Raw genomic sequence first — 26,260 nt, forward strand, 5'->3', positions numbered from 1 at the left:
ATTATTACGTATGCTCCATATGGATGGATAGCAAATAACAAATAACCTGCATACTTTATCACAGACTTAGTCTTGCCTTCTAAGAAGCAGAACACCTAAAATAAATAAGAACTTGAACAAACTCTCCCCCGCTCACAATAATCCAGGGAAATTGATAACCAAATAAGCAGTAAAACAAAGCCAAGCAAGAGGCAAGAAACACATAACCTCAACAGAAGGCTCAAAATTAGTTGTAGAGAGAGAGAGATTTCTCCATACCGACCATGCAAAATCCCCCCCCCCCCCTAAATTCCCCCAACCCACAAAAGGAAACTAATACCTAAAGATTATAGGTACTTTTTGCCTTTAACTGGGCTAAAAATAAGCTAAAGAAATATGTGGCTGGTGGTTCTGGACAATATTCAGGGGGGAAAAAACCTGCAAAGAAAAGGCTAAATCTCTATACCTGGTGATCTCGCATTGGATTCCAGTCATGCTCCATGAACACAAGGGTATCAGCTGATGTCAGGTTCAAACCAAGCCCACCAACTGCAAGAAGCATTCATACATGAGCACAAGTCTTCAACTCTACAGAAACCATGCCAAAATGTAGAATCATACCATGTGTAGTAAGCAATAAAACGTCTATAGTAGGATCCGAATTGAAGGCTTTCACAATGTCAAAGCGCTTTTCTGGTTCAACTGATCCATCCAGCCTCAAGTATGTAACACTGCTCAAAAAAGGAGGAAAATCTCTTTAGCTACTGAGTGTCAAAGCACAAGGAACTGACTCAAATACTTCAATGCAGCCTTTGATTAAAGTAGGTGCATCACTGATCCTCTACCTGATTTTTCCAGTTCCAAGACCTTCACATGTGCACTAGCAAAACTATTAATTGTGAAAGTCAAGATAAGGCATACAAAGTCCAATTAATATGCCGACACAGTCTTGAATACAAAAAATGACTGGAAGTCAACAAAAGAATTTCCAGGTGCCACAGATCATAGAAATTGCTTACACAAAGGTCAGAGCTTTCCAGGTTTAACGAAGTAACATGGTAGAAACTGTATGATATTTGACTGAAGTGGTAGCTCATTTTGATGAACACAGTCATGACTTGGAACCAGCTAGAGTCAAAAACAGAATAAAACTTATCCACCCAACTTTACCCTTCCTTCTTCCCCATCAAAGTTGCCCCTCCATTCTTCCCCATCAGATTCCTCTCCCAATGTCATCCCCTAAGCCACCTATTTTTTTCCCCAGACCTTCCCCTCCCCTTCTTTTCTCCTCCCTTTCTTATTCCTCCCCAAGAATCTCTTTCTTCTTCATCCACCATCTAAACCTGTCACAGAGCCACCATTGAAATGTTGGCGTACATCCTTTGGAGTTCTTGTTGATACAAATTCATCTTTGGAGGTTGAGAATGCAAACTAAATGAAAAATAGAAGTGATTCAATGAATTTTCATGGAGAAGGGGTTACAATGGAGGTGAACGGTTGCTCCAAATGGTGGTCTCCGGTAGAGACTTGAAAGAAGAAGGGAGGGGGAATTTTTTTTAAAAAAATATAAATGAAAAGAAAGAAAAAGTAATATCACTAAGGGACTGCTTATGACTTTAGCCCACAAGTTTAATGGACTGTCTTTCTCTCCCAGGCACATTTAGCCAACCACTTATATGACTTTAATCTTATGTTTGGCTGAAATTTTATTTTCGGTATAAGCAATCCCAGAATTTATACCACTTGAAACTTTTTTGAAACTAAAGAATATTTATACCACATGAATTTTGTTATTATTTAATCCTACTATTATACTAACGGCAAAAGATCATGGAGGAGAATATGACAGCAAACGAAGATTTTGATGGAAAAGACTTTAGAGATAACTGTATTTGAATTTTAATTTTAAGTTTTTTTGAAGGATGGATAACTGGTCCAAATGCGATTAGAAAGACAAATGAGCTCAAGTTCCATTAGAATTAGAAATGGATATAAAACTTAACAAAGGGATGTTTTAGTTAAACACTTAAACTCATATGGAAAGAAGAGAGAAAAAGGTCACGAGATTAAACTTCCGTTAAGAACGGATAGAAAATTAACAGAGGGATGTTTTTGGTCAACTTTGAAAAACATAAAGGCTGTTTTCAGTTGATTGAAATATTGCAAGGATTAAATTGAAGTTTGGGTGAAACAAAAGGGAAAATTTTGGTCAAAAACACTTTCTTATGTCTTACTTTCTAAAACAAATGTCTTACTTTCAAAAAAAAAAAATTAGTCAATATCTAAGTTGCTTGGACTCGAGTGTGGATCTAGAGGTTGGATTCTTCATGATCTAAATTTTAAGATTTGGGGATATGGATGTGGGGATTCGGCTAAAAGTAATTCAAATATCTAAAAATAGAGTTAGAAAACCTTAATTGTGAGATATTATGTGGAAAGCTAGAGGAGAAAATATTGATAAGAGGAAAATCCTGGAAGGAGATAAAGGAAAAGGAGTGACAGAAATTTCTACATACAAGGTATTCCATTTTTCTTCAATTTCACCTTAGCTTTTGTTTTGATTACAGAAATCATTGAATCTCTCCGGAATTTCTCTGTCGATTTTGGTCAAAGTACCCAAAATCAGTTGACCAGATCGTGTACGGATCCCACACCCATGTAGTGTCGACATGGGTGTGGCACCGAATGTGAAGAGCCCTAGCAACTTAGGTCAACTTAGGTCAATATATAACCTATCTATTTACGTAAAAGCAAATCGCCACTATAAATTGTTGCAACATAGATGGTTCACAACATACTGGCCCTTAATAATCAAAAACCTAAGCATGACAACCAAGAGTTCATCCACATGATAACCCAAGAAATATATTAAAAGATGCCTCACAGCCTCTGAAAATAAGAGTCACAGATACTCATTGGAAATGGAAATATAGGAAGGTCCAACTTAATCCAAAAGGAAGTTACAAAAATTAAAAAACAGGAAAGAACTGTTCTTACTTCTTCATATGATTTTGAAACAGGTCTCTCTCAATGATGTCCAACAAGGCCTGCAAGGTTCGGGGGTTAAATTCTAGGCCAATACCGGTACAGAATAAATTACAAAGTAACTTGAGAAGTTCAAGGCATTACCTTATGTTGTGCAAATATCAGGACTCTGTGCTGTCCCACACAAATAGAGCCTTCAGAACCTGAATCAACACCAATTCCACACTCCGAAAGGATCTCCTGCAAGGCGACTAGTTTGGGAGAGTGGTGGAGTTGATGGAGTTCTGAAACAATGTCAGAACCAGGAGAGAAGAGCTCTGACACAACAGATGAGAGGGATTCTGAAACTCTCTCCCCAAACACAAGCAGAGGATGACTACAAAGTTTAAGCAAGTATTGAAGTGCCTGAAACAAGAGAGATATTAGACCACAACCACAAGAGAGATAATCACGACTATTCTCAACTTACCTGGAATACATGAGAAGATGCTTTTGGCAAATCATTTTTTTGGCTTGCATCTGATTCGTTGTGCTTCACCATGCTGGAAATTTCTTGTCTTACATGTGAACCAGAGAATTGTTCATAGAGTTTTAGCTGAACGGGACTCAGGTCACAGTATCTATCCTGAATAATTTTCTCTGGCAGATCAGATAAGACTTCATCTTTAGTCCGGCGAAGGAGAAAAGGCATCACCTGTCAAGGAAAACCTTTCAGTTTGAGTCTAGATTAGAAATGACTGCAACTGAAAAGGCCATACGCAAGTAGAAATGGACCCACCTGCTTGTGCAATGCTTCCATAGCAAGCACACCTGCTTCAGCATCCTTGGCTGAACATTTGGGATCCCTGGCAGCCAGTAGTGGTTTACCGTAGGAGGCATGAAACTGTTAAGTTAACAAATAACAAAGTGTCATCAAACAATTTTTGATCAAAAAGAAATTTGTAACACAATAAAGTTTCACTAAAGCATCCACATCAGATTCTGAAAGATACTCATGATGCCCATATCAACATGATGGGAAAATCCCACCTTTTTTTTACGAAGTGAAGCTTCCCATTTCTAGTATCAAGGAGATGCATACAAGTTGCAAAATAGTAGCAAAAATAACTAAAAAGCTTCATTACAGACATTAAACTAAAGACAAGGAGCTAGAAAAGTTCAAAAGGGTATCTGGATTGTCTATAGGGGACAAATAAACCCAACTATACAGATACATAAGGCATGTAGCTCTTACAGATTGGTAGGTGGTTGATATGGTACCAAAAAGGAAGATCACAATGCTTCATATGACAAGCATGAAAAACAGCTCCCAGGGAACAACCTACTAAGATTTTCTTTTAAAAAAGAATTCTAATTTTACAAAGAATAATTGGATTCATTCTCAAAGAGCCATCCACCACCCAAGTTAAACCCCGTGTCTCCTAGTTAGAGACAAAGCATATTATAATAACTGTTGCCTGCTTCCATATGTACCATTCGCACTCCTACGATTGTATGTAAATACTAATGAACTCTTCAAACAGACATAAATCAAGCTTCTAAAAGTGTCTTAGGAGCTTGACGAGACACATGCAGTTAGCATGAACGGAACTCTCTCCCTGCATAATGCAAACCCTATGAATAAAGGGTCCTAAAGGACTAAAGAATTTGAGGCCAGTTAATCTCAAATTCAATATTCTGTTGTTAAAGTAAAATCGAGAAAGGTGAAGGGAAGAAGAGCACAGGTTGGTTCATGACTTGAAGGGATGGAAAGTAGTACGACAGCTTCCCTATGCGCACCTCCCACCCAGATCCAACTTTTAGGAGGCACAAGTCGAACAAAAGCTCGTAATTGTTGGACACATTGAACAACATATGAACCACAAAAAAAGTGCAATTTAACTGACTGAACTGGTAAGAAAAGCTTAAATGATGAAACTCACTTGTCTTTCAGTTCCAAGAAACCCAGGCATAAGAAAGTCAAAGAGTGACCACAGATCCAACACATTATTCTGCAATTTAAGTCAGACTAATAGTTAAGCACCCATTAAACTGTTGTAAGTATTCAATTGTGGTTGAACTACTAACACAAACACACCTGTATTGGTGTTCCACTAAGAATGAGGCGGTGTTGTGCCTTCAATTGTTTAACAGCAACTGTTATTTTCGACTTAGAATTCTTTATTATATGTCCCTCATCTAGAATGCAATAGTTCCAAAACAGTTGTCTAAGATAATCAACATCTTTGCGGATAACATCATATGATGTCACTATAACATTATGCTGATTAAACTGAGACCGTAGAGAACTGCGCTCTTGTGCAGAACCAACATACTGGAGGGTGGTAAGCAAAGAACCATCAATAAACTTCTCTATTTCATAAACCCAGTGGCCAACAAGGGTTGAGGGGCATATTATCAAGGATGGAGGTAGATCTTGGGAACTATTTAGAGCAATGTGCTCTGCTAAATCAGATGCCACAATTGCTGATGCTTGAAGGGTCTTACCAAGGCCCATGTCATCACATAAAATGCCGTGAAGATTAAAGCGCTTCAAAAATGCCAACCAATTTATACCTTCTTGTTGGTACCTGAAAGCATAAGAAAGAATCTTAGACCAAAAACTACTAAAAGGCTCTCAAGGGCAAATTGAAGTTCTATCCCCTTCCTTTTTCCCCCTCTTTTTTGGGTCGAGGGCAAAGGGATTAGCTTACAGAAAACTCAAAAGTGTTTCAAATAAGGTTAAATGGCTGTCCCACAAGGAAACTAATGAAAATAAAGAGAAATCGAGCTGAAATATAAGTTCTCCTTCACTTGGGTTTGAGAGCAGATGAAGTCATCATTTTTATCTCGACATTCACCAACAGGGGCCTAAGAAACGCAATTTTCTTTCAGATGGCATTATCAAAAAAGACAAATCACCAACGTTAAACTTTGTGTTTATTGAATCTCTTCCCTGTTTCCATGAAGATATAGGAGCAGCAGTGACTAGAAATGAGCTATCATGTTTCTCAAAATAAAACATCTCGTAGGACATAGTTCTGCTTTTCTGCAACTATGTGATCAAGTTGTGTGGCTGTTTAGAAACAGAAGGACTATGGACAATATGTGATAAAAGTAATTGTAGTACACAGATATTGAAGAGTAATATGCTGTCCATTATCTCGTCAATTTTCTTCGTTATATGTTAAGCTTGGACTTCATGTTTCGAACTTAAAATGTAGCAGCTGGTCACTTAGAAGTGCATGTCTTTAAGTGGCATGGTAAGCTCGCAACACAATATCCAATTAGCTCTATCCAGAGGGTAATTCAGGTAGCATAAATAATCTTGTCTTGCTCTCAATGGCTTAGGTAACACAAAAGCAGGAAAGCCCATTTAAAGCACAGTAGGGGTGTGTGTTGCAAATAGTGTTGTACATGGCATACTGTTCATGTGATTGCAGTATCTCAATTACAGAAAGAACACCTCATTGATAGATATCCTAAGAAAGACTCTTGCCACCCTCCCCCCTACCTCATTTTGCATGTTGTCAATATTCATGTGCATGATAATACTTTTCAACTATTTCTTTTGGCACATTCCAAATGCTAATAATTCCACAAGAAGAAAATGAACCTTAAAGCATATGATGATAAATGCGATTTGGGTCCGACCAACCCTTGTTATATGAATGAAGGGAAATCGAAACAAGGGAAAAACAAGATAGGAGAAAAAGGAACATATAGATCTCTGCAGCGAGAGACAAAGATATCAGTTGTTTTCTAAAAAAATAAGCTCAGCACAGGGTAGGCATCACAATATCACACTGCAGATACTTGAGAGATAATCAGTGGCTCTGGAGTTACCTTCTCAATGTCACCTTTAGTTCAGTTGAGAGCTTGTAATCATCAATATGAGAGTTGTCAATTAGCTGCTCCAAAAATTTAACATCTTCTTGACTTCTTGATAAGTGTTCACTAAGACCAACAGGAGGAGAAACACCACGTGCTAATGGAAGTAGAGGCACAAGGGTCGCAAAACTATGTGTCACACTCTGTCTGACAGAATGATCTGAATCACTCATACACCTCAGAAGGGGAACTACTAAGAGGGGAGCATATGGAACCAGCTCAATACCAAGTCCCTGGACAAGCAAACTGACAAGCATGCCAGCTCCTTGTTTAGAATGTACAGATGTAATGTCACCTAACATAGGCACCACATTCTCAATAACTGAACCCATCACATCCAATGTCATTGACTTGGCCATGGTTGTAATACATCTAGATGCAGCTAATCTCACAGCAATATGTGAATGACGAACACATCTGAAAATGCATGGAAGGAGAGTGAGGAGTTTCGGTCTTAATGTCTCATCCAGCATTGGTGCAATGGAACGGACCACCTGCCACTCGAAGGAAAAAGGGTAAGAAGACAAAGACAGTGCTTGGGTCAAGGAAAGGAAGAGAGTATCCAACTGAAATAGAGCATGAAACTAATCAAGTCTTTACAAATAATTTTGAAACAGTAACAACCATAGTGGTGGCAAATGCCAACTCAAATACTCCCTCTCCCTTGTATGCGGCACACTTTATTTTTTGGTTTGTCCCAAGAAGAACGTCATTTTTGTCCATATTCAGAAACAATTTAACTCTAAACTTTCCATTTTACCCCTAATGAGATGTGATATATAGCCATGCAAATATTTATGGCTTATTTAGACCACAAGTTTCAAAAGTCTTTCTCTTTCTTAAACCTTGTGCCTAATCAAACAGCGCCACAGAAATTGGGTCAGATAGAGTACATTTCTAATGAATTTGTTTCTTGCTTAAACTTGCAGTTGTTGCTTCCCAGAGGTAACAAATATATAATGTCTTAGGTGCACTATTCATTTGCCTTTCAGTTTGCTTTCCTTCCAGCGAAATACCCCTAGCCGCTGTCAGTTAAGCAACAACACTTGTAAATTTGCTTTTGTAAGCACAAACTGCTCCACCTTAATGGCAGACTAGTTACACTTCTTCTACTGTTATCTGTACAAACACCTAGCACTCGCTCCATTCAAAAGAGATGACAAGATTCAATCTTCACAATAGAAATAAGCAATTTATCTCTAGATTCAAACATCTATCAATTTAAGTTTTAAAAATGGATAATTCCAGAAGCTACGTGAAAAGTACTAGAAAACATCTATAGAAACTATGATCAGAGAGGAATTTTGGCTGTTTTCAGATAGTAAGCAGGACAAACAATATTAGGAAGTGTTGGGCCTTCAAGGATCAGCAAATGTATAAGAGCTTTAGTTTTAAGAAAGAGAACTATATTTCCTTCTTCGCTTCCAAGATTTGAGATCGTCAGTTGGTGCCCATCCTTTCTATTCCTTAGTTATGGTTTTTTTTATTTGTCTTATCAAAATAAATACCCTTCAAGAGTTGACAAAGTGGAAATGAATAATACAGTTAAGAATCAACGGAGAGAAACTAAAAAAACTCCTAGAAATTCCAACCAAACGAAATCTTCTTACTTCGTTTATTGAAGCCCAATATTTGTATATTTTTCTTCCTTACAAACAAAAAAAAAACAATATTTGTAACAAATTCCTAACCACAGCACCCACCCACCATCCACCTCCAAGAAATAATTGAGACTTATACCTATAATAATGTACTATGAGAAGGAACAGATTCAACATTTTTTATGATAACCATGACGAACAATATCTGCTGTATATAGGTATTAACATCAACAAAAAAGTAGTTATCTTTTTTTCACAAAGAGAAGACTCATCATGGCATCATTACCTAACAGAAGGCCACAGAGGACTGGGATCAGAATAAAGGGTAGCTTCATAAAGAGAATCATTTTCTACTACAATCGCATTCTCTGGTCCAATCATTGTTAAGCAATAAAACATTACAAGCATCCCCTCTTTCTCTTGTAAATGATCTTCAATGATCGCAAATAAAAGAAGGAAATAGAGCATGAAAGGTGGCTCCATTGGCCCTAGGGCATCATTGGAGAAAAGGAATGAAACTTCTGTATTTTTTGCATAGTCCCTAGAACATCACATCAGCTATCCATCCACCCGAATGGCTGGCAAAATTTTTTATAGAAAGACATTTTTGCCTACCTTTAGCTTTTTGGTTGCATTTGTAATAAACATGTAATTATCAAAAAGTGCAAGAAACGAATAATCACGACCAGTGAGACTGACCTGGATATTGTTAATCAAGTTCTGAGGATCCTTAACCAACTCAATAGCTTGAGTAATAAGTCTTTCATCTTCTGCAGTCATGCCTTCAAGGCTACAAGGCTTAAGAACTTCCACTAGGCAGTCCCACAGCTTAGGAAGCTTTTCAAACAAAGATCCACCCAATTTTTCACATAAGAACTTCAAGGCAAGTTCAGATCCACGTCTACTGATGAAGCCCTCAACCTTAGAACGATCTTCACCAGGCGAGAGCATATGAACTTTTGATTTGTGTCTATTACTGCTACTTCCTGAGGATAGAAGATCCTGCTCTTCAATTATTTCTATAGAACTCAAAATTCCGGCTTGAGGTGTCTCACAAGGATCCATGCATGTCAAACTACAGAGGTTCTTAATTAACTTGTCATTTGGTCCAGGCTTCCGTCCCATACAACGATAGATAAGCTCTGCAAGAGCCTCAGCCGCCTTACTTTGTAATATCTCCTCCTTCAAAAATGAACAATTATGAACATGCAAATGGCAAGTGCTCTCTATTCAGGAAATTTCAAAGATTTAACACTTACCTGTTCTCTCTTAATAGAAGCCATCAAAGGTAATATAATTGGATTCAATTTCACGGGAAGTTCATTCATCCAGACAACAGCAGAAGCCAGTAAAGAAGAGACAGTAACATGCAAATTGTTCTGCGAGTTGTCAAAGGAAAAGGCTGAAAGTTAGAAAATGATGTGATAAATCAGCAAAAGACTAAAGCTGATACAATCATCCAGTTAATCAGACACCACGTTTAAAGAATCACACCCAAAAATTACCTGGACGCATTTCAAATACCCAGAAGTGCTCAAAAGCCTCTGTTTGAATGTTTCTAATTCGTCCAGACTGTTCCGCGCGGCAGATTCCTCCCCCGTAGTATCAATACTTGAAAATTGAAGTTTAGATGCAAAACTAATTGCATCATCTGCACTGAGATTATCCAAGTCAACCGGGGTAGATGATAACAAATCTTTCAGCATGTCAGATGACTCGGTTGCATGGTACAGTTGACGGGCTTCATTGCGCATTTTATCATATGTTCTTGAGAGTTCAATGTAAGGAAGAAAAGAATCTTTTGTAGGAAACGCAGGATTAGTGCAGGCTAACAAATCCAACAACCAGCTCCTAAAATTACTTGAGATGCCAGCAATGACCGCATCCATATCCAAAATGTTCCTGGTTTTCAGTTCTTTAAACCAAGAAATAAGTACCATTGAAGCTACCTGATTCACCATCAAAACTCCAGTTTAAATTTGGCATATAGGGGCAAATATAAAGGAAAGATATGGAGATCAATGCTAAACACTTATTTAAGATTATGTACCTGCCGCTGAACTCCAGATAGAGAGGTAAGCGCCTTCCATAAGGGGTCAATAAAAAATTGCAAAGAACCTTCACGCAACCTAGAAGCTAAAATGCCCAAGACTGTGGCAGTAACAACGCGTGTATACGTGACCGACATGTCGATGTCAGCACCCACCACAATCTTTCCGCTGCTGGTGGAAGCCTCTACACTTTTCTCCAGCACAGTAATGCCTTCACCTGAATCTGAGCATATGCTTTTAAGGGAATCATTTTCTGGTTTCACAGCTCGCATCTTTGCAGCTGCTTTGAAGTGGCTTTTGCGAGGAAGAGCTACAGGCCAAAACATTTTTGCAGTATCCAATGATGAACCATATGGAGTAGTTGCTAACTCCAACCAGGAAGGAAAATATACCTTTGAAGCATCTTCCAAGTCTTCCACTGGGCACTAACAGCAATCGAAATACATATCTCAATTTTTTTTTGATCAAGTAATAATTTCATATTAATAGGGCATAAAAAGGAAATAGATATCAAAAATATAAGAAGATCAAATAACTAAGAACTATTTCTCAGCTAACTATGAAATGACCTGCTCAAGGTTAATGATTCAGAAGCAGCAATCCTATCTTCTAATGCCTACTTAGCCTCCATTAAATAATAACATTTAAGCCATAATTTATCTTATAGCAATTATTTGAAGCTGGCAAAAAAGTTTCCCTGGGTAAGTTGATGCCACCATAATAACATCATTGTCCTATACCAAACTGTACACTCTCATTTCTCAAAAATAGAAAATTTCGTTTGTGGTAGTCTAGTTCAGGATTAAATCAATTTGTTACTGGGTTATTCCTATTTGTTACTCCTTTCACGAAATTTCACTTTTTCCCTGAAGTCCTTTTACCTACTTCAAACACATTTTATTGTGGAGAAAAACATAAACAGCTACCAAAAATACTCCTTATGGAGATGAAGGGGCTGACCCGCTCACCCTTTCTCCTTTATTTCTTTGGGAAGCATCTTTAAAGTTTCCAATGATTTAGAAGTTTAAATGCACTTTGGTTTTTGATGTTATAACCAATTGAAAAATAATTTCAAAATGTAAATTCTTAAGCTGCTTGTAGAGAGTCCACTGGTTTCGGATAGCCCTCCATACTCCAATCCCATAGGGTTGTGTTGGCAAGTTGGTAGTCCATTTGTTCTCCATACCAAACCTGGTCTTGATTGTTTCCTTCCACAAAGCTTGTTCCTGTGATGCAAATCTTCAAAGCCACTTCATTAGAAGGTTTTGATTCTGAATTTTAAAATTTCTTATCCGCATCACAGAAGATCAGAGTGTCATCAGCATATTGTAGGTGTGAAATAGCCAAGCTCTGCCTATCATTCATGTTGGCACTGAAACCTCTTATCCATCCTTTTGTTTACGCTGTCCTGAGCAAGTCATTTAGTCCTTCCATTGCCAGAATAAAAAGAAAAGGGAATAGGGGGTCCCCTTGTCTCAATCCTCTCTCAGATGGGAAGAAGCCAGAGGGAGATTCATTTATTAGAACAGAGAATTTCACAGTTGTGATGCAAAACTTCAGCCACTTTATCCATTTGTCCCCAAAACCCATATTCTCTAGACTCTTCCAGAGGAAACCCCAGTGAATGTGATCGTAAGCTTTTTCAATATCTAACTTACATAGAATGCCTGGGACTTATCTTTCTTGCATCCACACACTTATTTGCAATCAAGATTGCATCCATGATCTGCGTGCCTTCTATAAAAGCCATTTGTTGATCATCAACTAACTTTGGAACCATTTTCTTAAGCCTTTCAGTTAAAACTTTAGATATGATCTTGCATATGCTTCCTATTAAACTAATAGGTCTAAAGTCCTTTAACTCTTTAGCCCCTATCTTCTTCGGGATCAGTGCTATGAAAGTGGCATTGAAGCTTTTTTCAAAAAAACTCTGATTATTAAAACAACACTTTCTAAACAATTAACTACACAGATGATTCGAAATTACTGTTTTTCCTCATTAGTACATCAAAAGCTCAAACGAGTGAGCACTTTAAATCTGATTACAAAATTCTCATCAAATTATACCTCAAATAACATAAAAAAATGAAACAGCAGGCTCTAGAAAAGAAAATTCACTTATTAGCTAGAGAAGAGGGTCAGAAACTTTTGAGAGGCAGGAGTTCATTTTCATATGAAATTAGATTGAATGACTCCTAATCATCTCCAGATATCTCATATTAGAAAAGTCTCTTCTACTAACATAGGATAGTATCCCTCTCTATCCCGATCACCTCCAGATATGTCATCTTGGAGAATGCTCCTATTATTATCATGTTATAATAAGAAAATTTATAAGGATATAATAGCAATTTGATTAAGACAATAATGCATTATCGTAGACATTTACAGAATATTTGTGTTGAAGCAATAAAATAAAGCACTGTGAAAAGTGAAACACTGATCTGGGGTTTGCTAGGGACAAACAGGTATAAATAACAAACCTGGAGAAGGATCCTCCAAACCCTGCCTGAGCACTGGACGATCTCCTCATTTGATTCAAGCAGCAAATTCTGGAAAACAATCCTGAGAGTATCACCCAAAATAAATGAAGGCCAGAAAGAGCTAGATGACTCAACAATGCTCCTCTTATATTCGGCTTCAAGCAATCGCTCCTGTATAAGAAAATTCAAGATTCAGCTTTTTATCTTCTATACTTAGGCACGCTTGCACTGTATAAAACCAATTCATGCAAAGACAAATACACCAAAATACAAGCGGATAAGACCTTGCTGCAGTGATGAATACAACTAATAGCAGTCCAATATGTTAATAGCAAATGAAAAAAGGATCAAATAAGGAAGATTACCAAAGTTCGGATCGCTGAATAACGGACTGAAGTGATACTATGTCTCATGAAAGGCCATAGTCTTGGCGCCAATGTTGATAGCATGTAAGGATTTTCTGAAGACCATGTCCCTTCCCCAAGGTCATCTTGGCGATCAATTTCATTGAGATCAAATTTCTTTTTCTCCCCAAAAGATTTGGGAATCATTTGCTCTTGAGAGTAGATCTCTGCCAACAGATTCATCACACTGCAGTACCAAAAGCACAAAGAAGATCAAGATAAACTTTTGGGCACAATCTGGAATATTCAAATTTATGCACAAATGAGAGAGTGGGAAAGGCAGAGAAACTCTACTGCCTAAAGATGGCCACACAAGGCAGCTCATCATTATCCACAATCATTGTGTGTATGTGTGTGCGTGAGTAGTATAAGCCAATACGTGCACAACTCCTCCAATGGGGTATATGTTTGGTGCTTTCAGCCCTAAAATCCATAAATGATATCCAAAACCCCACTAACCAGTTATGTACTGCAATTCGAGCAGCCAAAAAACAGTTAGTGGTAAAAAGTTTGTTAAGAGATATATATCGACACAACAAGATGAGATATTTTAATTGCTAAAAGTGCTTCAAAGTTGAGAAAAGGAATGACTTTAAAGTAAATGGCTTTCAAACATTCTAAGAGCCCGTTTGGATTGGCTTATAAGTTGTTGATAAGCTGTTTTCAGTTTTTTGAGTGTTTGACTTAAAATAAGTCCAAAAAAATAATTGGGTTTGTTTGACTTAGCTTATCTAAAGCTTATAAGCTGTAAAACAGCTTATAAGTTGTTTAAAATAAGTTAAACCAAATAGGCACTAAATCCTATTTAACTATGCAAAACTTCATAGCACAATTATCAATGAGAATTACAACCAGATTGTTCATCTGCTTGTGCTACTTGGGTCTATATAGGTATAAGCAGTTATAGTAAAATTCATTTTGTACTCCCTTCATTCCTATTTACTTGTCCTTGTCAAAAAACAGATTTTCCTTTTTACTCGTCCATTTTAGTATATCAAGACAAATTTATTATTTTCTTCCAATGTTAAACTTACCATTAAGTAACTACATAAAATACTAGTCAAACTTAGATTTCCAAAACATAATTCATAAGGTTAATTTAGTAAAATAAACCCTTGATAAATACTTTCTTAAGGGGAGTGCCCAATCAACATAGGTCAAGTAAAAAAGGAACAAGGGGCATAAAAAGTTCTATGAATATTTGATATTCTAATTAATTAACCGAGAATTAAAGTGCTACAATTCAGAGTAAAAACAAAATAAGAAAAATGAAACTATGATTCATACATCAGATAATTGGCTAAAGAGAGAGAATGGAATGTGATGAGCGACCTAGACAGTCATCCTTTTAAGAAAAAATATATAATAAAATTAAGAATGAGGTAGTCTAAAATCTGAATCCTGTAAGAGACTGACCGAATTTTGTTGAGCTTTATTAGAACTGGTTAACAGGCAATTGAAAGCAAGGTATAAATCTCAACCTAGATATTGACTATGTTGAAAGATTGAGAATCTATCCATCTATACGAAGTTGGCATTAGAAAAAGTGATATGGTGCCTCTCTTAGACTTGAAAAGTTATTTATCTTTTTTATCATTTTATGCCTTTTAATCTATTTCTGTTAAATATTAGCTTTCGTCCTTCCAAAAGCATTAAATTATACATTGCCATAACTGAAATAATGGAACTGGTTACAACCTTTCCTTCCAAAAGCAAAAAATTTAAATGTTGCCAAACCTGAAATAATGGAACAATTACAACCTTTGAAATAATTTTAATAATTTAAGTTGCAAAGGTGCAAAACCATACCAATCGTCTTTCTCTTCAACCGCATTTGCACCCCATATTAACATTGGTCTAGAAAAAAACCACGATAATTGGCCACCAACAATCGGCAATATAGACAAGCTAATAGGGACAAGAGATGTTCTTTGGTGGATTTGGGTAAGGTATTGGAAAGTTGAAGCAACTTTTAGCACAGGCAGAATAGAGGGGAGTTTAATTCTCAGATGTGGTTGAAGTAAAGAAAAGAAGAGAGCACAAAAGAATTGTGTGTAAACAAGAAGACGCCATCAAAAAAAAAAAATAAGAAGAAGACGCCATCATTGTTAATTACCATAAAACATGCAGAAAAGAGTGTAAGGTTTTTTTCTTCTTCCTTCTCTTTCACTTTGAGAAATGGCAGGCTTAAATTATTTGTTTTATATCAGTGAAGGTCTCATGAATAAATAGCATGTTCTTTCTAATGAAATTGCCTTGATTGTTTGGGCTAATAGTTGTATGTGTTTTGGGTGTGGTTGTGTTGATAACATACAAAAGGTCAAAAACTATAATAAGAAATAAAGAATTTCTTTTTAATTTTTGAAACAAAGATTAAAAGAAAAAATACACAAAGTTGATGACAAAATAAAGTTTTCCTATGAACAGAAAACTTATTTCATGCCAAACTCAAAAGACTTGAACAAGGAAGAGATATACATCAGACATTACCATTTTCAACTTTTACAAAAGCAAAGGCTACTACAACATCAATTGAAAAGGAACAATAAGAATGAAATTGAAGAAAAATATATTAACTTCGTAAGTTCTTGGGTTGTCTATTGAAGGACGGAAGAAAAAGTATTTGATCTATTATGTAGTATTGATCAAGAGGCTAGAGGGGACACAGATTTGATGGAAAGAAAAGTGCAGAGAAGAAGAGGTTACCTGTTGAGGCACAGAAAGAGGGAAGATTGAGGTGTACGGGAGGAGAAATAAGGTGGCGGGCAGGGAGTATGAGGCAGGGATGGGGGCAAATGGGAAGGGGAAAAGAAGTGTGTTGATGGATTTTAAAATCATCCGTTGGAATGTGATGGAAATGAATGACCCAAACAAAAGGGTCATCATCAAAGTAGATGTTAGGGAATGGGAGACCGATTTGATGTGTTTTCAAGCAAGAAATATACATCAGATCTAAAAGGAGCACACGTTGTTGTCTACGACCAATTAAATACAAGTTCTCTTCTTCCTCCTTTTTACATAGTTATTTTTTTGGCTTAATAAATACGGAGACAACTAAAGTTGGCACAATTTTTCACTTAGACACCTTAAATAATCCATGTACCCATTAAACACTTGTAATACCAGTTTGACACAAAAAGCTCAGTCCCAAAACAAACTATGTGCTGAAGTTCAAACTCCTTACATGGTAATGTGTATCCAATGAAAAAGAGGCACATCAATAAAAAAACAGAAACGTAAATGGATATTTTGATATTTCCAAAATCAGACCCACCAGCTCTCATGATGCTGTCGTCTCTCCAATCACCACCATCCCTAGAACCTGCACATACACCACTCCCTATTTTTCCTATTAATTCATGGCTTCCATTTTCCCCTCAAGGTATAGTCTTCTTCGTTTATTTATAAAATGGCAAGGCTCCAATTTGAGTTGGAAATTCCTATTATTCTGCAATTTCAATTTAGAAAGTGGCAGAGAAGTTTTCCGGCGAACCTCGGTAAGAAATCCGGCAAGTTGAAGCCATGTTCCTCCAACAGTCTAGGTTAATCATGTTCTGTAATTTCATTTCTTTTTCAGGCTATCTATTTTAATTTTAATTGACAAAAGGTTGGAGTAATATTTACATTCATGGCCTCTAACAGTTTATCTCCCTCAAAATGTTATCTTAAAGAGAAACAATGGGGTTTTATTAGGTGGAAGAAATGAAGGCTGTAATTGTTTCCTGATAGTCTGTCAAAAATGGTGGTTTCCAGGCAATCTTCTAGGAAAATGGTGGAGATATGGTGGCGCCAGGGCGAAATGAAGGAGAGAGAAAAAGGAAACAGAAAAAATTATGTTTTCAAGTCTTCAAGCACTCAACTTCAAGTGAAATTCACGCTATCAGCCAAGCCAGTGAAAAGTGTCAAACTGGTTCACTTGGGCCCTAATACAAGTGTTTAATAGGTACAGACCTACTTGTAGTGTCCAAGTGAAAAAACATGCCAACTTAGATGTCTTCGTATGTAAGCCTTTTTGTTTTTAAAACTAGTAATGTTGCATTCCTCAAGCATTAAGGACATGTGGGAGACCTCCCAAAAGAGACACAAAGGAGCAAAAGTAATTACGAAGAGCCTAAAAGATCAACTATCTGTTCTACTTCCTCTACACATTCCTCTTTACACAAAACATACAAGGATACAATACAATTCCATTTAACTTTCTGTATGGAATTATATTTATCCTCAAACATATCCCTTTACTTTCCTCCTTTTTACATAGTTGCAATAATATCTTGAATAAACAAGAATGTGAACAATTTATATGAGATATTGGCTAAACACTTGCATTGAAGAAACACTTGCATGTGAGGAATGAAATTCACCAAGGTGAGCAAGTTTGTAACTTATAGTTGAAGGAACCTTGTGAAAAATAAAGACTTACCTGCTGGTAGATGGACTGAGATCATCCAAGTCAAGCAAAATATCCCAAAGCAACATGATTATAGAATGCAACAGCTGACCATTTAATGCAACAACAGACGCTGCAGTGGGCAATAAAGCATCTGCTGCAACAGCTCTCACATCATCATCAGGATCTTCAAGACCAGCTTTACATGCCGGGAGAACACAGAAAAGCAACTCAGAAAGCATTTCCTGTTGTCATTGAAGAATCAAATTAGCAATAAAAACAGCGTAGTCTGTAGAATGTACATGCAACATAAATACTAAATGAGTAAGCAAAAGGAGTTGGACTGGAAACATCCGTGTGTAACATATAAGACCACATTGCCAACTCTGCAGGACTAAACCCATTTATCAATTAACACTTCCTTCAACCCCTGATTGTATTTTACATATCCACCAGAAACAAAGGAGATAAAAGATCACATGTCAACGTTCTAAAAAAGTATTTTATTATTAATCTAGGGAAAATACCATACAAAACCACATCACCAAAGCAACTTTAGATCCAATTATTAGAAAGCAAAAGTAATGTGCTGGAGATTGAGTTAGTTTATTTTCTGATTGTCTTAAAAGGATATAGAAACAGTATCATAGATCTTTAGACAACCCATAATTCCTGTTAATAAAGATCAGAAGAAAAATAATAGAAAGAAATAATTTTTATATTCATCCTAGGCATTTCATCGGCCAAGATAAGCTTAATTATAGCTGCAAATAACAACCAACAACCCAACTTCAACCTTCTATACCTCTACACACTCAAACACAAGATTTTCCCAGTAGCCTTATTTTTCTGTCCGTAAGCTCCCTCTTAACAGTGCTACTAGGTGACAGTTCAAGAAACAAAACTCCAAATGACTCAAATACTCGAGCACGAACAACTTCACTACACAAAGTTCAAAATCAAATTGCATATAACAATCAGATTAGATTATTTAAGGCAAGAAGCCAGCAGAAAAAATCAGCAAGCAAACCATCCAATGAAAATAGATTTACCTGCCGCACGGCAACTAGGTACTTGATCCCCAAAAGACTCCCATGACGAATCTCCCATTCCGGTCTACGCTGAAAATCCCAGAACAGCTAATTAAAACAGATGTCAAAACCTATTCTGAAACGGACACATATCAATAATGTGTCTGTCCCAAGTTGAATACCATTGTTGAACTTACAATATGCAACTTCGGATGAAATTAAACTTTTTAAATCTTAAACTAGTTAATACAGGAGAGACTTATATTAACCGAAATCTTTTAGCACACCCTCAAGCAAGCCAAATTTCTTTCCACAGCCAAGTACATCAGAAAAATACTTGAGTGGGTGGCACGTGGCAACAAAGACTCAAAATTCTTCGCTATGATGTTGAACTATTGACTCCACAACACATGTAATTAGGCAAAACCTCAAGGGAAGTACATATGATTAACCTCAAAAAGTTAGATCTATAGCAAACTTAGTATGATTAACGAAGATAAAACTGTGTGTTGTCTAATAATAGATGGCCCCACATGTTGACAGAAGCTTTTTGGTTGAGGAATAGAAAAGAGGAGGAGGAGTCACTATACAAAAGAAAGACAAATAATTTTATTTTAGTCCTCTCTTCACGCAATTCTGTCTTTACACTATTTGCTAAAAGAGAACATGACATTAAGTTTTGCAGATGCTATTGCTTCACGTGCACTATCTGACATGGCAGAATGAATGATTGAGATTTTTGGTTAGAAGTTAGTACAATAGGAGATGCGTATAAGATATCCTTTTACCTGAGATAAACACTTTTAGCATTCTACGACACAGTTAATTGGATAAATGGAGAAAAGGGAGTAATACAAGATATTGTAAGGCTTTACAATGCTCATTAATTGGTTCAAATGAAAGTGAATTGTACGAAGTACTACAACCATACTAGTCCATCTCGATTGGAGATTACTAAGTAGAGGGAAAGGAGAATATCAACTTGCGATGGAGGTTAAAAATCTTAAAAGCCATACTCACTAAACCACAAAAGGCTGAGCTTGGTTCATATTTACCTGCATCTGTAGCAAGATATTCAGTGTCTCATGAACTAGAGTAGGATGCATGTACTTAAGCACAGCACCCAAAGCTTGTGCACAAGTCTCACGAACAGGAGCCACAACTTGATCCGATACATAGTCTCCAAAACTGTCAATGACAGAAATAGCAAAAATGGGGGATGAGGTGGGGTAAATCAGTAACCTACATAGAAAAAACCATTCATATCAAGAATTATGTAATCAAGGGATGAAAGGCCAGCAGTACTACAACAGTCCCTTTCCAAAACTGTCAACGGAGAAAGGAGCAAAATAAGGGGTCACTAACCTAAAGAAAAATAACCCTTCACATCAGGAATTACAAAATCAAGCAGGGGCAACCAGTAATAAAACAAAGTTGAGATACAGCTAAAGAAATATCTTGGAAAAGGCAGAAAAAGAAGATAAAAGAGAGTGCATAAATTCGAAAATGGAAAGCACACTGCTATAAGCCTGAAAAATTTGAACCAAGAGTACAATGGTGCAATCTTTAGGCAGCTTAGTTCCTGTTTGTCATTCCAAAACATTTCTCAATATCTATATATTAATAAAATGCTGTCTTCCTTTTCTTTTTTCTTGCCGTCTTCCTTTTCTTTTTCTTCTGAATTAGTTTTCTTTCTTTTTATTTTTAAATTTTTTTCGATGGGGAATGGAGAACAAAGCTAAACACAAAGATATCAAACCAAGGGAAGGGAAACCATACCGTTCCAATGATAAGACACATAAGAAACGAATAGCACAATCCTGAAGAAATTCACAATTCTTGAGCCAAGAATGCCTAGCCAATTTAACCAAGTTCATCAGCTCACAATTCTCAGGAAGGTTTTCTAGAATACCCATCTTTTCCATCGAAGTCTTATCCATGCCACCCCCCTTCTCATCTGACATATCATTACCCAGACTTCCACCACTGAGATGAGATTGAGTCTCCAACTTAACAGAACCAATGCTAAATTCACCATTTGCCTGTTCAACAGCCAAACTCAATCCAACATCTTCCACTTTTACAGTAACACCACCAGGATCACCATCCCTGCTTGTACAGACCATGGTATCCATCGGCAAATAAGATGCATCTTCAGGTTGAACCTTCAGTTTCTTGGAAACTGACTCTAGCTCATCAAGTGGAACTTGCATATTCAGATCAATGGGTCTCTCCCTTTTGACAGTATTCTCGTCTACCCTCTCTTCTATTTTAATATTTAATGCACTATCACATCTCAAGTCTGGAATGATTACTCCTGCATTAGCACCTTGATGAGTTAAGATCTCTCTCATAGCCATGACACTGCCATGACGAACCTCCCATACTGAAGAAGAAATCAGAAACAAATATCTCAGAAGAAAACCATGAAATGAATTAAGCACAACAGGATAATCGAAGTTGCTTACAAGGATCAAACATATCAAGGATGAGTTGCTCAACAAAACTCTGAAATGGCCAAATCTTATCTCCATCATACTCTAGACCATCTTCATCAGAGATGTTTTCACCAAGTAGCTGCAGAAAATATATTTCAAGACTTGGATATTTGAGGTTGATAATATTGAGAAAAATTGATAATTACTTAAGCACATGCTATTTTAATGCAGAAGTCCGTGAAATGACATACATAAATTTATCAAAAATAATAAACCAGCAATTTTTTCTACAAGAAAAAATTAACATAGTGGAGACTATTGGCATTTCCATGAATACAAGCTTTAGAAAAGAATAAAGAAGTTTGAAATCGCGGCATAGTTAATTGATAATAGAAAATATCTTATCAGATCAAAAGGATGATTCAGATTGATCTTCAAGGGTAGGTATGTTAAAGCCGTATCTCTACTGATCATAAATATTATTTATTCTTTCTTTGGATGAAACAATATTGATTGTTAAAACGAATAAGTTCCTTTTTATTTATCATACTTTCAATTCTATAAAACACCCAACTCTATGTCAGTCATATTGTTAATGAAGAACTCTATTTTAGTCATACATCCACCACACCTTCAATACTTAACGACCTGAACAGTTTAAAACTACATTAAATGACCAAATAAACCACTAACAATAAGAATTTTAGACAAACGTGCCACATCTTGCATACATGATCTTAACTGTAAATTAACCAACAACCAACTAATTCACCCCGCAAGCTTTAGTGTCAAATATACAGGGCAGTTACCAAGTTTAATGTCAACTGACCATACCTTCAATTCTATACAAACAGTTCAAAGTAACCCACTGCTACAGTTTCAAAACTCTCCTAAAACTTACCAGAATAAGCAATTGTTCAAAATCACCAGTGGTGCCATATTTTGCACACATGATCTCAAGTTCTCAACTGTAATTAATAGCTACAAACTTACGCGGCCCATAACCTTTAATCACAAATTTACATGAAAATATAACTACCAGATTCACTGAGCCATACTAGCTTAGATGGTTCTCAAATTTATTGGCTCCACATCAACAACATCCTCTAGATACGATGCCAGTCCAATTCCGAACAAGTTTATGTCCAGTTTGTCATTTGGGTTTACTTTGCAGGCAGGAATCATAAAGCCTAAAACAGACATCCAGATATCAAGAACTGTTTTCCTTTTACAACAGCATTGCATAGCCAGAGAAAGACATCAGGATAAAGGAAAGAGTAGCCTAGGTATCTACAAAGGCAACATTGAACTCTGCCAAACACACAGACAATTATTTAAGAACAGCCCACATTCCTAAACTTGGTCCTGAAAAAACCATTCACAGAAAAAGACTGCAAGTTGCACTTCCATACAAATTCAGTAGCAATGAACATCAATTTGTAAAAGAAACGCGGCACCAAATAGATGAACTTACTAGAAGCAAGGCAAAGCAACTACGGATAACAAATAGATGGAGAGGTCCAGTTCAAAGTAGATATAGTTATGGTGTCAAGACAAGATTCAAGTATAATCCTGGACAGAAACCTGGAGACCTAGACTTTTCCCAATTTAATAAGTGGACTTAGGTTTAATAGCAATTGCACAAAGAAGACCCAGGGATTTAGAAGTTCCAAACTAACAAACTTATTTAGAACCTGAAAGCAAGATAACATCACGAAAACACCACAACATAGCACACATTGACAGGAAAAAACAAAACAAATCCTCATGTACAATGCCCATACAAGATTCACCCTTCAAGACTGGTACTAAGTAACATCTATCCACAAACGAAATAAGAAAAATAGAAAGAAAAAAATCTAAAATGCATCCAAAAGAAATTATAAAATAATCTACCATAATTAGGATATCCGATATCCTGTGAACTCTAAAAGATCATGAACAAAGAAAAGGACACATTGAATGTAAAGAAATTTTTCACTCCAGTACACACATAGATATCTTTCTCTAACATACTCGGTATGATAGGAGAGCAAGTAAATATGAATTTTGAATCTCAAAAGACAAAGAAAACAAAGAAAAAGTGATCATAGCAAAACCCAAAAACATGATGATACTAGAAGAGAGCACCTTTCAGTATATGAGTGAAAATACATATGCATATCAATGTTAGTAGCACCTTGTATCTGAATTATTTATGTGTACAGCACAGTTAGAATATCTTGTAACCTTATTAGAGCTCGACATATCAGGACACATGCCCCTAGGAGATATTATATCTTGTGATTGTGGAGCTTCTGCATCTCCATCCTTATTCCATCCTTTTGTTTGGTCCTTTGAGCTTATTTTTGCTTTCCGCTTCAAAAGATTTAGTTCCCGTGCACTTGGCCTCCGAGATCTGACACTTGGTACCATTTTTGCAACATAATGCCGGATATTGCCAACAGGCCTCGATGAATAATACTGAGCAGCAACACCATTTCCTGGAGAATTAGCTCTCTGCATGATCAGGTCCTCATCCCTTATCATTTCATTGACATCCATGAACTGTTCACACACATCTAATCCTGATTACGAGAATGACTACCTGTTAGTTTACAAATAATTTATTTGTTTAGCCACATGAGAAAGAGAATAAAAAAGCAACCCGCTACATCAACTAGCAAAGACGAGGGAACCACTGTCAAGATTTTTCATGTGAGGAAAAAATAGTTACCATCTAAAAACTGATAGCAATTAACTCAATCAAGAAAAATGAGCAACAACGAGTGAAAGTTGAAATTGAAAGAGTAAACACGTTCCCTAAGAAAACTTATTTCCACTAGCGACTTCTAATTAGTTGGACTTAGATGAACATTGGAGCATTCTTCTAACTTACAGCATCTACAGTTTACTAAGCTGAAATGCACTTTAGACAGAACAAGTCCACAGCCCAGCAGTACCAATATCTGCACCAGTAAATGTGAGGCTACTACACACTGCTATATCAGCCATCTACTGATGTATAGAAACAAGGGTTAAGTTTGATGTGGACAATTTGACCTAAATGATTCAAGAACTATCATCATCAAGGCATGCTAGTGCATGCACTTAGGGTGGTTATGTAACTTAAAATAGGGAAACTCGTTAATAAACTCACACAGTTTTGCTTCTCCCACAGCAGGTGGTCAGGTGTATAACTGAGATTCAATCTATGAAGTACTTCATAAAAACCTCACATACCTAGCACAGCTTCGTCCTCCCATAGCTGCCTCGCATCTAATCACACGACATATCCTCAAGTTTTGCTTTCTACAGATCAAAACTACCATCGACCACCCAATAAGAAACATTTTTTAGCGGTTTCTACGAAATTTACATGGTAATCACAGATACAAATATAGAGAACTGCACTAAGTTCTAAAAACTCGTATTCTTTTGGTTGAATGAAATAAATTACAGCATAAATCCCATTTGTTTCTTCTCCAAGTGGCATGAAAGTTCAACGATAACAGTAAGGAATACCAACCTAAGAAATTTCCAATTTACTCCTTCCCATCCCCACCGCAAAGAAAAGAACATAATACAGCATGAGGTGATTCTAGATGCACAACAATTGAAGCAAAAACCAGCATCAGGGTTAATATACTCCCAGTGAAATCAGAGAGTTTGAAAAGGAAGCAAACAATGGAAAAGATTACTTTCTTGCATAGCTGCCATCTTGAACAATGTCAATAAGATAAGCCTTGGTGGTTTCTAAGAACATGCTCAGGTTTATTAACTGTGCAACGCTCATTTTAGGTTTATCCCAAAATTATGTCTAATTTTCTAAAAGGGAAACCAATTCTCCACAAAATTCAGTACTCTTTTATTTTTATTTGTCAACAAGGTACTTCTAAAATCTACTTTTGCACCCACTTCCACTAAAATAGAGTAAAACTTGAACTTTTATCTTAGTAATACTATGCAAACAATGGGCCCCTAACATAAGGAGGAAAGTGGGTGAACACATTGCCCAAATGTAATCCACAACATAACATAGGAAACTAAATAATCGATATTGATTAGAATTATTTAGCGTGAGTTGCAATTCTCGCTCTTCTTAATGGTACCAGGTCACCTCTCATTCATCTAGCTTCCTTTTTCTTGTTCTTTGATAACGGAAAAAATCTTGAGGGCCAATGGTGTACGGTTCAAACTCGCTGGATAATGGGTACACCCCTCGACGAGCAAGCGTCTAACCTGCACACCATATGTTGCTCTCCTACCACTAGACCAAAGCCCCAGAGGCCCTTCATCCATCTAGCTTTCAAGCTTCCTCCTCCTTACTCATCTTTTGCAATACATCTTCAATCTCCCTTCACAACCCCCACCCCCAAAGAAAAAACAGCATATCCCATGTATAATGTGGAAACAAGAAGAAAAGAAAAAGAAGCTTCTTCTTTGAAGAAACTTTATCATTGCCATCCGTGGAAGATCTTCATCTACCGTAAGTGGCAGGAGAGAAGAGGAGCTTGACTAGAAGATGCTCATTAAACCTCTTTATATATTAACCTTTTCAAGCCCTTCATGGAGATAATAGTCTCTGCTAGTTTTAGAGTGTTTAGGCGCATAAAACTAAAAGGGCAGCCCGGTGCACTAAGGCTCCCGCTATGCGCAGGGTCCGGGGAAGGGCCTGACCACAAGGGTCTATTGTACGCAGCCTTACCTTGCATTTCTGCCAGAGGCTGTTTCCAAGGCTTGCAATAATAGAAGCAAACACCATCAGAAGTTTCAAGGCCACAAACACACACACACACAGACACAGATATATATATCCAAGAGATAGGATATCTTGTTGATTGCACAATACGTGATCAGTGTAACAGAGCTGAACCTATTATTAGAGCCCCTCACAAGATACCCTCACTCTTGAAATATCTTATAAGAAACTCCTCTCTTTTATCGGGCCTCAATTTCGATTGCCAAAATCTCAGTACATGATCGTCACAGAGCAGCCTTCCCCCTTCATTTACCAATCACCACTTCACTTTAGGAAAGAAATAGATTTTA

The 26,260-nt window shown here is 36.9% G+C and overlaps 1 protein-coding gene across 3 annotated transcripts in view; it reads right to left on the minus strand.

Moving 5' to 3' along the window:
* LOC129889503 (TATA-binding protein-associated factor BTAF1) overlaps window positions 1-26,260 on the minus strand; it is a 34,917-nt gene that overhangs the window by 1,231 nt on the left and 7,426 nt on the right. For 2 of the 3 annotated variants that reach the window (XM_055964815.1, XM_055964816.1), the window contains exons 7-27: window positions 23,459-23,796; window positions 21,260-21,368; window positions 20,571-21,177; window positions 19,847-19,979; window positions 18,813-18,881; window positions 17,794-18,005; window positions 13,335-13,560; window positions 12,970-13,140; window positions 10,486-10,911; window positions 9,941-10,384; window positions 9,695-9,814; window positions 9,135-9,617; window positions 6,790-7,328; window positions 5,042-5,534; window positions 4,887-4,955; window positions 3,743-3,847; window positions 3,434-3,658; window positions 3,109-3,369; window positions 2,977-3,026; window positions 601-710; window positions 446-528 (exon numbers count right to left, since the gene is read on the minus strand). In XM_055964815.1, coding sequence (XP_055820790.1) covers window positions 446-528; window positions 601-710; window positions 2,977-3,026; window positions 3,109-3,369; window positions 3,434-3,658; window positions 3,743-3,847; window positions 4,887-4,955; window positions 5,042-5,534; window positions 6,790-7,328; window positions 9,135-9,617; window positions 9,695-9,814; window positions 9,941-10,384; window positions 10,486-10,911; window positions 12,970-13,140; window positions 13,335-13,560; window positions 17,794-18,005; window positions 18,813-18,881; window positions 19,847-19,979; window positions 20,571-21,177; window positions 21,260-21,368; window positions 23,459-23,796 — 5,273 coding nt within the window. Of the gene's footprint in view, window positions 1-445; window positions 529-600; window positions 711-2,976; window positions 3,027-3,108; window positions 3,370-3,433; window positions 3,659-3,742; window positions 3,848-4,886; window positions 4,956-5,041; window positions 5,535-6,789; window positions 7,329-9,134; window positions 9,618-9,694; window positions 9,815-9,940; window positions 10,385-10,485; window positions 10,912-12,969; window positions 13,141-13,334; window positions 13,561-17,793; window positions 18,006-18,812; window positions 18,882-19,846; window positions 19,980-20,570; window positions 21,178-21,259; window positions 21,369-23,458; window positions 23,817-26,260 lie in introns of all 3 variants that reach the window. The other variant, XM_055964817.1, reaches the window with a different exon arrangement.

This window comes from Solanum dulcamara, chromosome 5 (assembly GCF_947179165.1).
Source record: "Solanum dulcamara chromosome 5, daSolDulc1.2, whole genome shotgun sequence".
Taxonomy (NCBI): domain Eukaryota; kingdom Viridiplantae; phylum Streptophyta; class Magnoliopsida; order Solanales; family Solanaceae; genus Solanum; species Solanum dulcamara.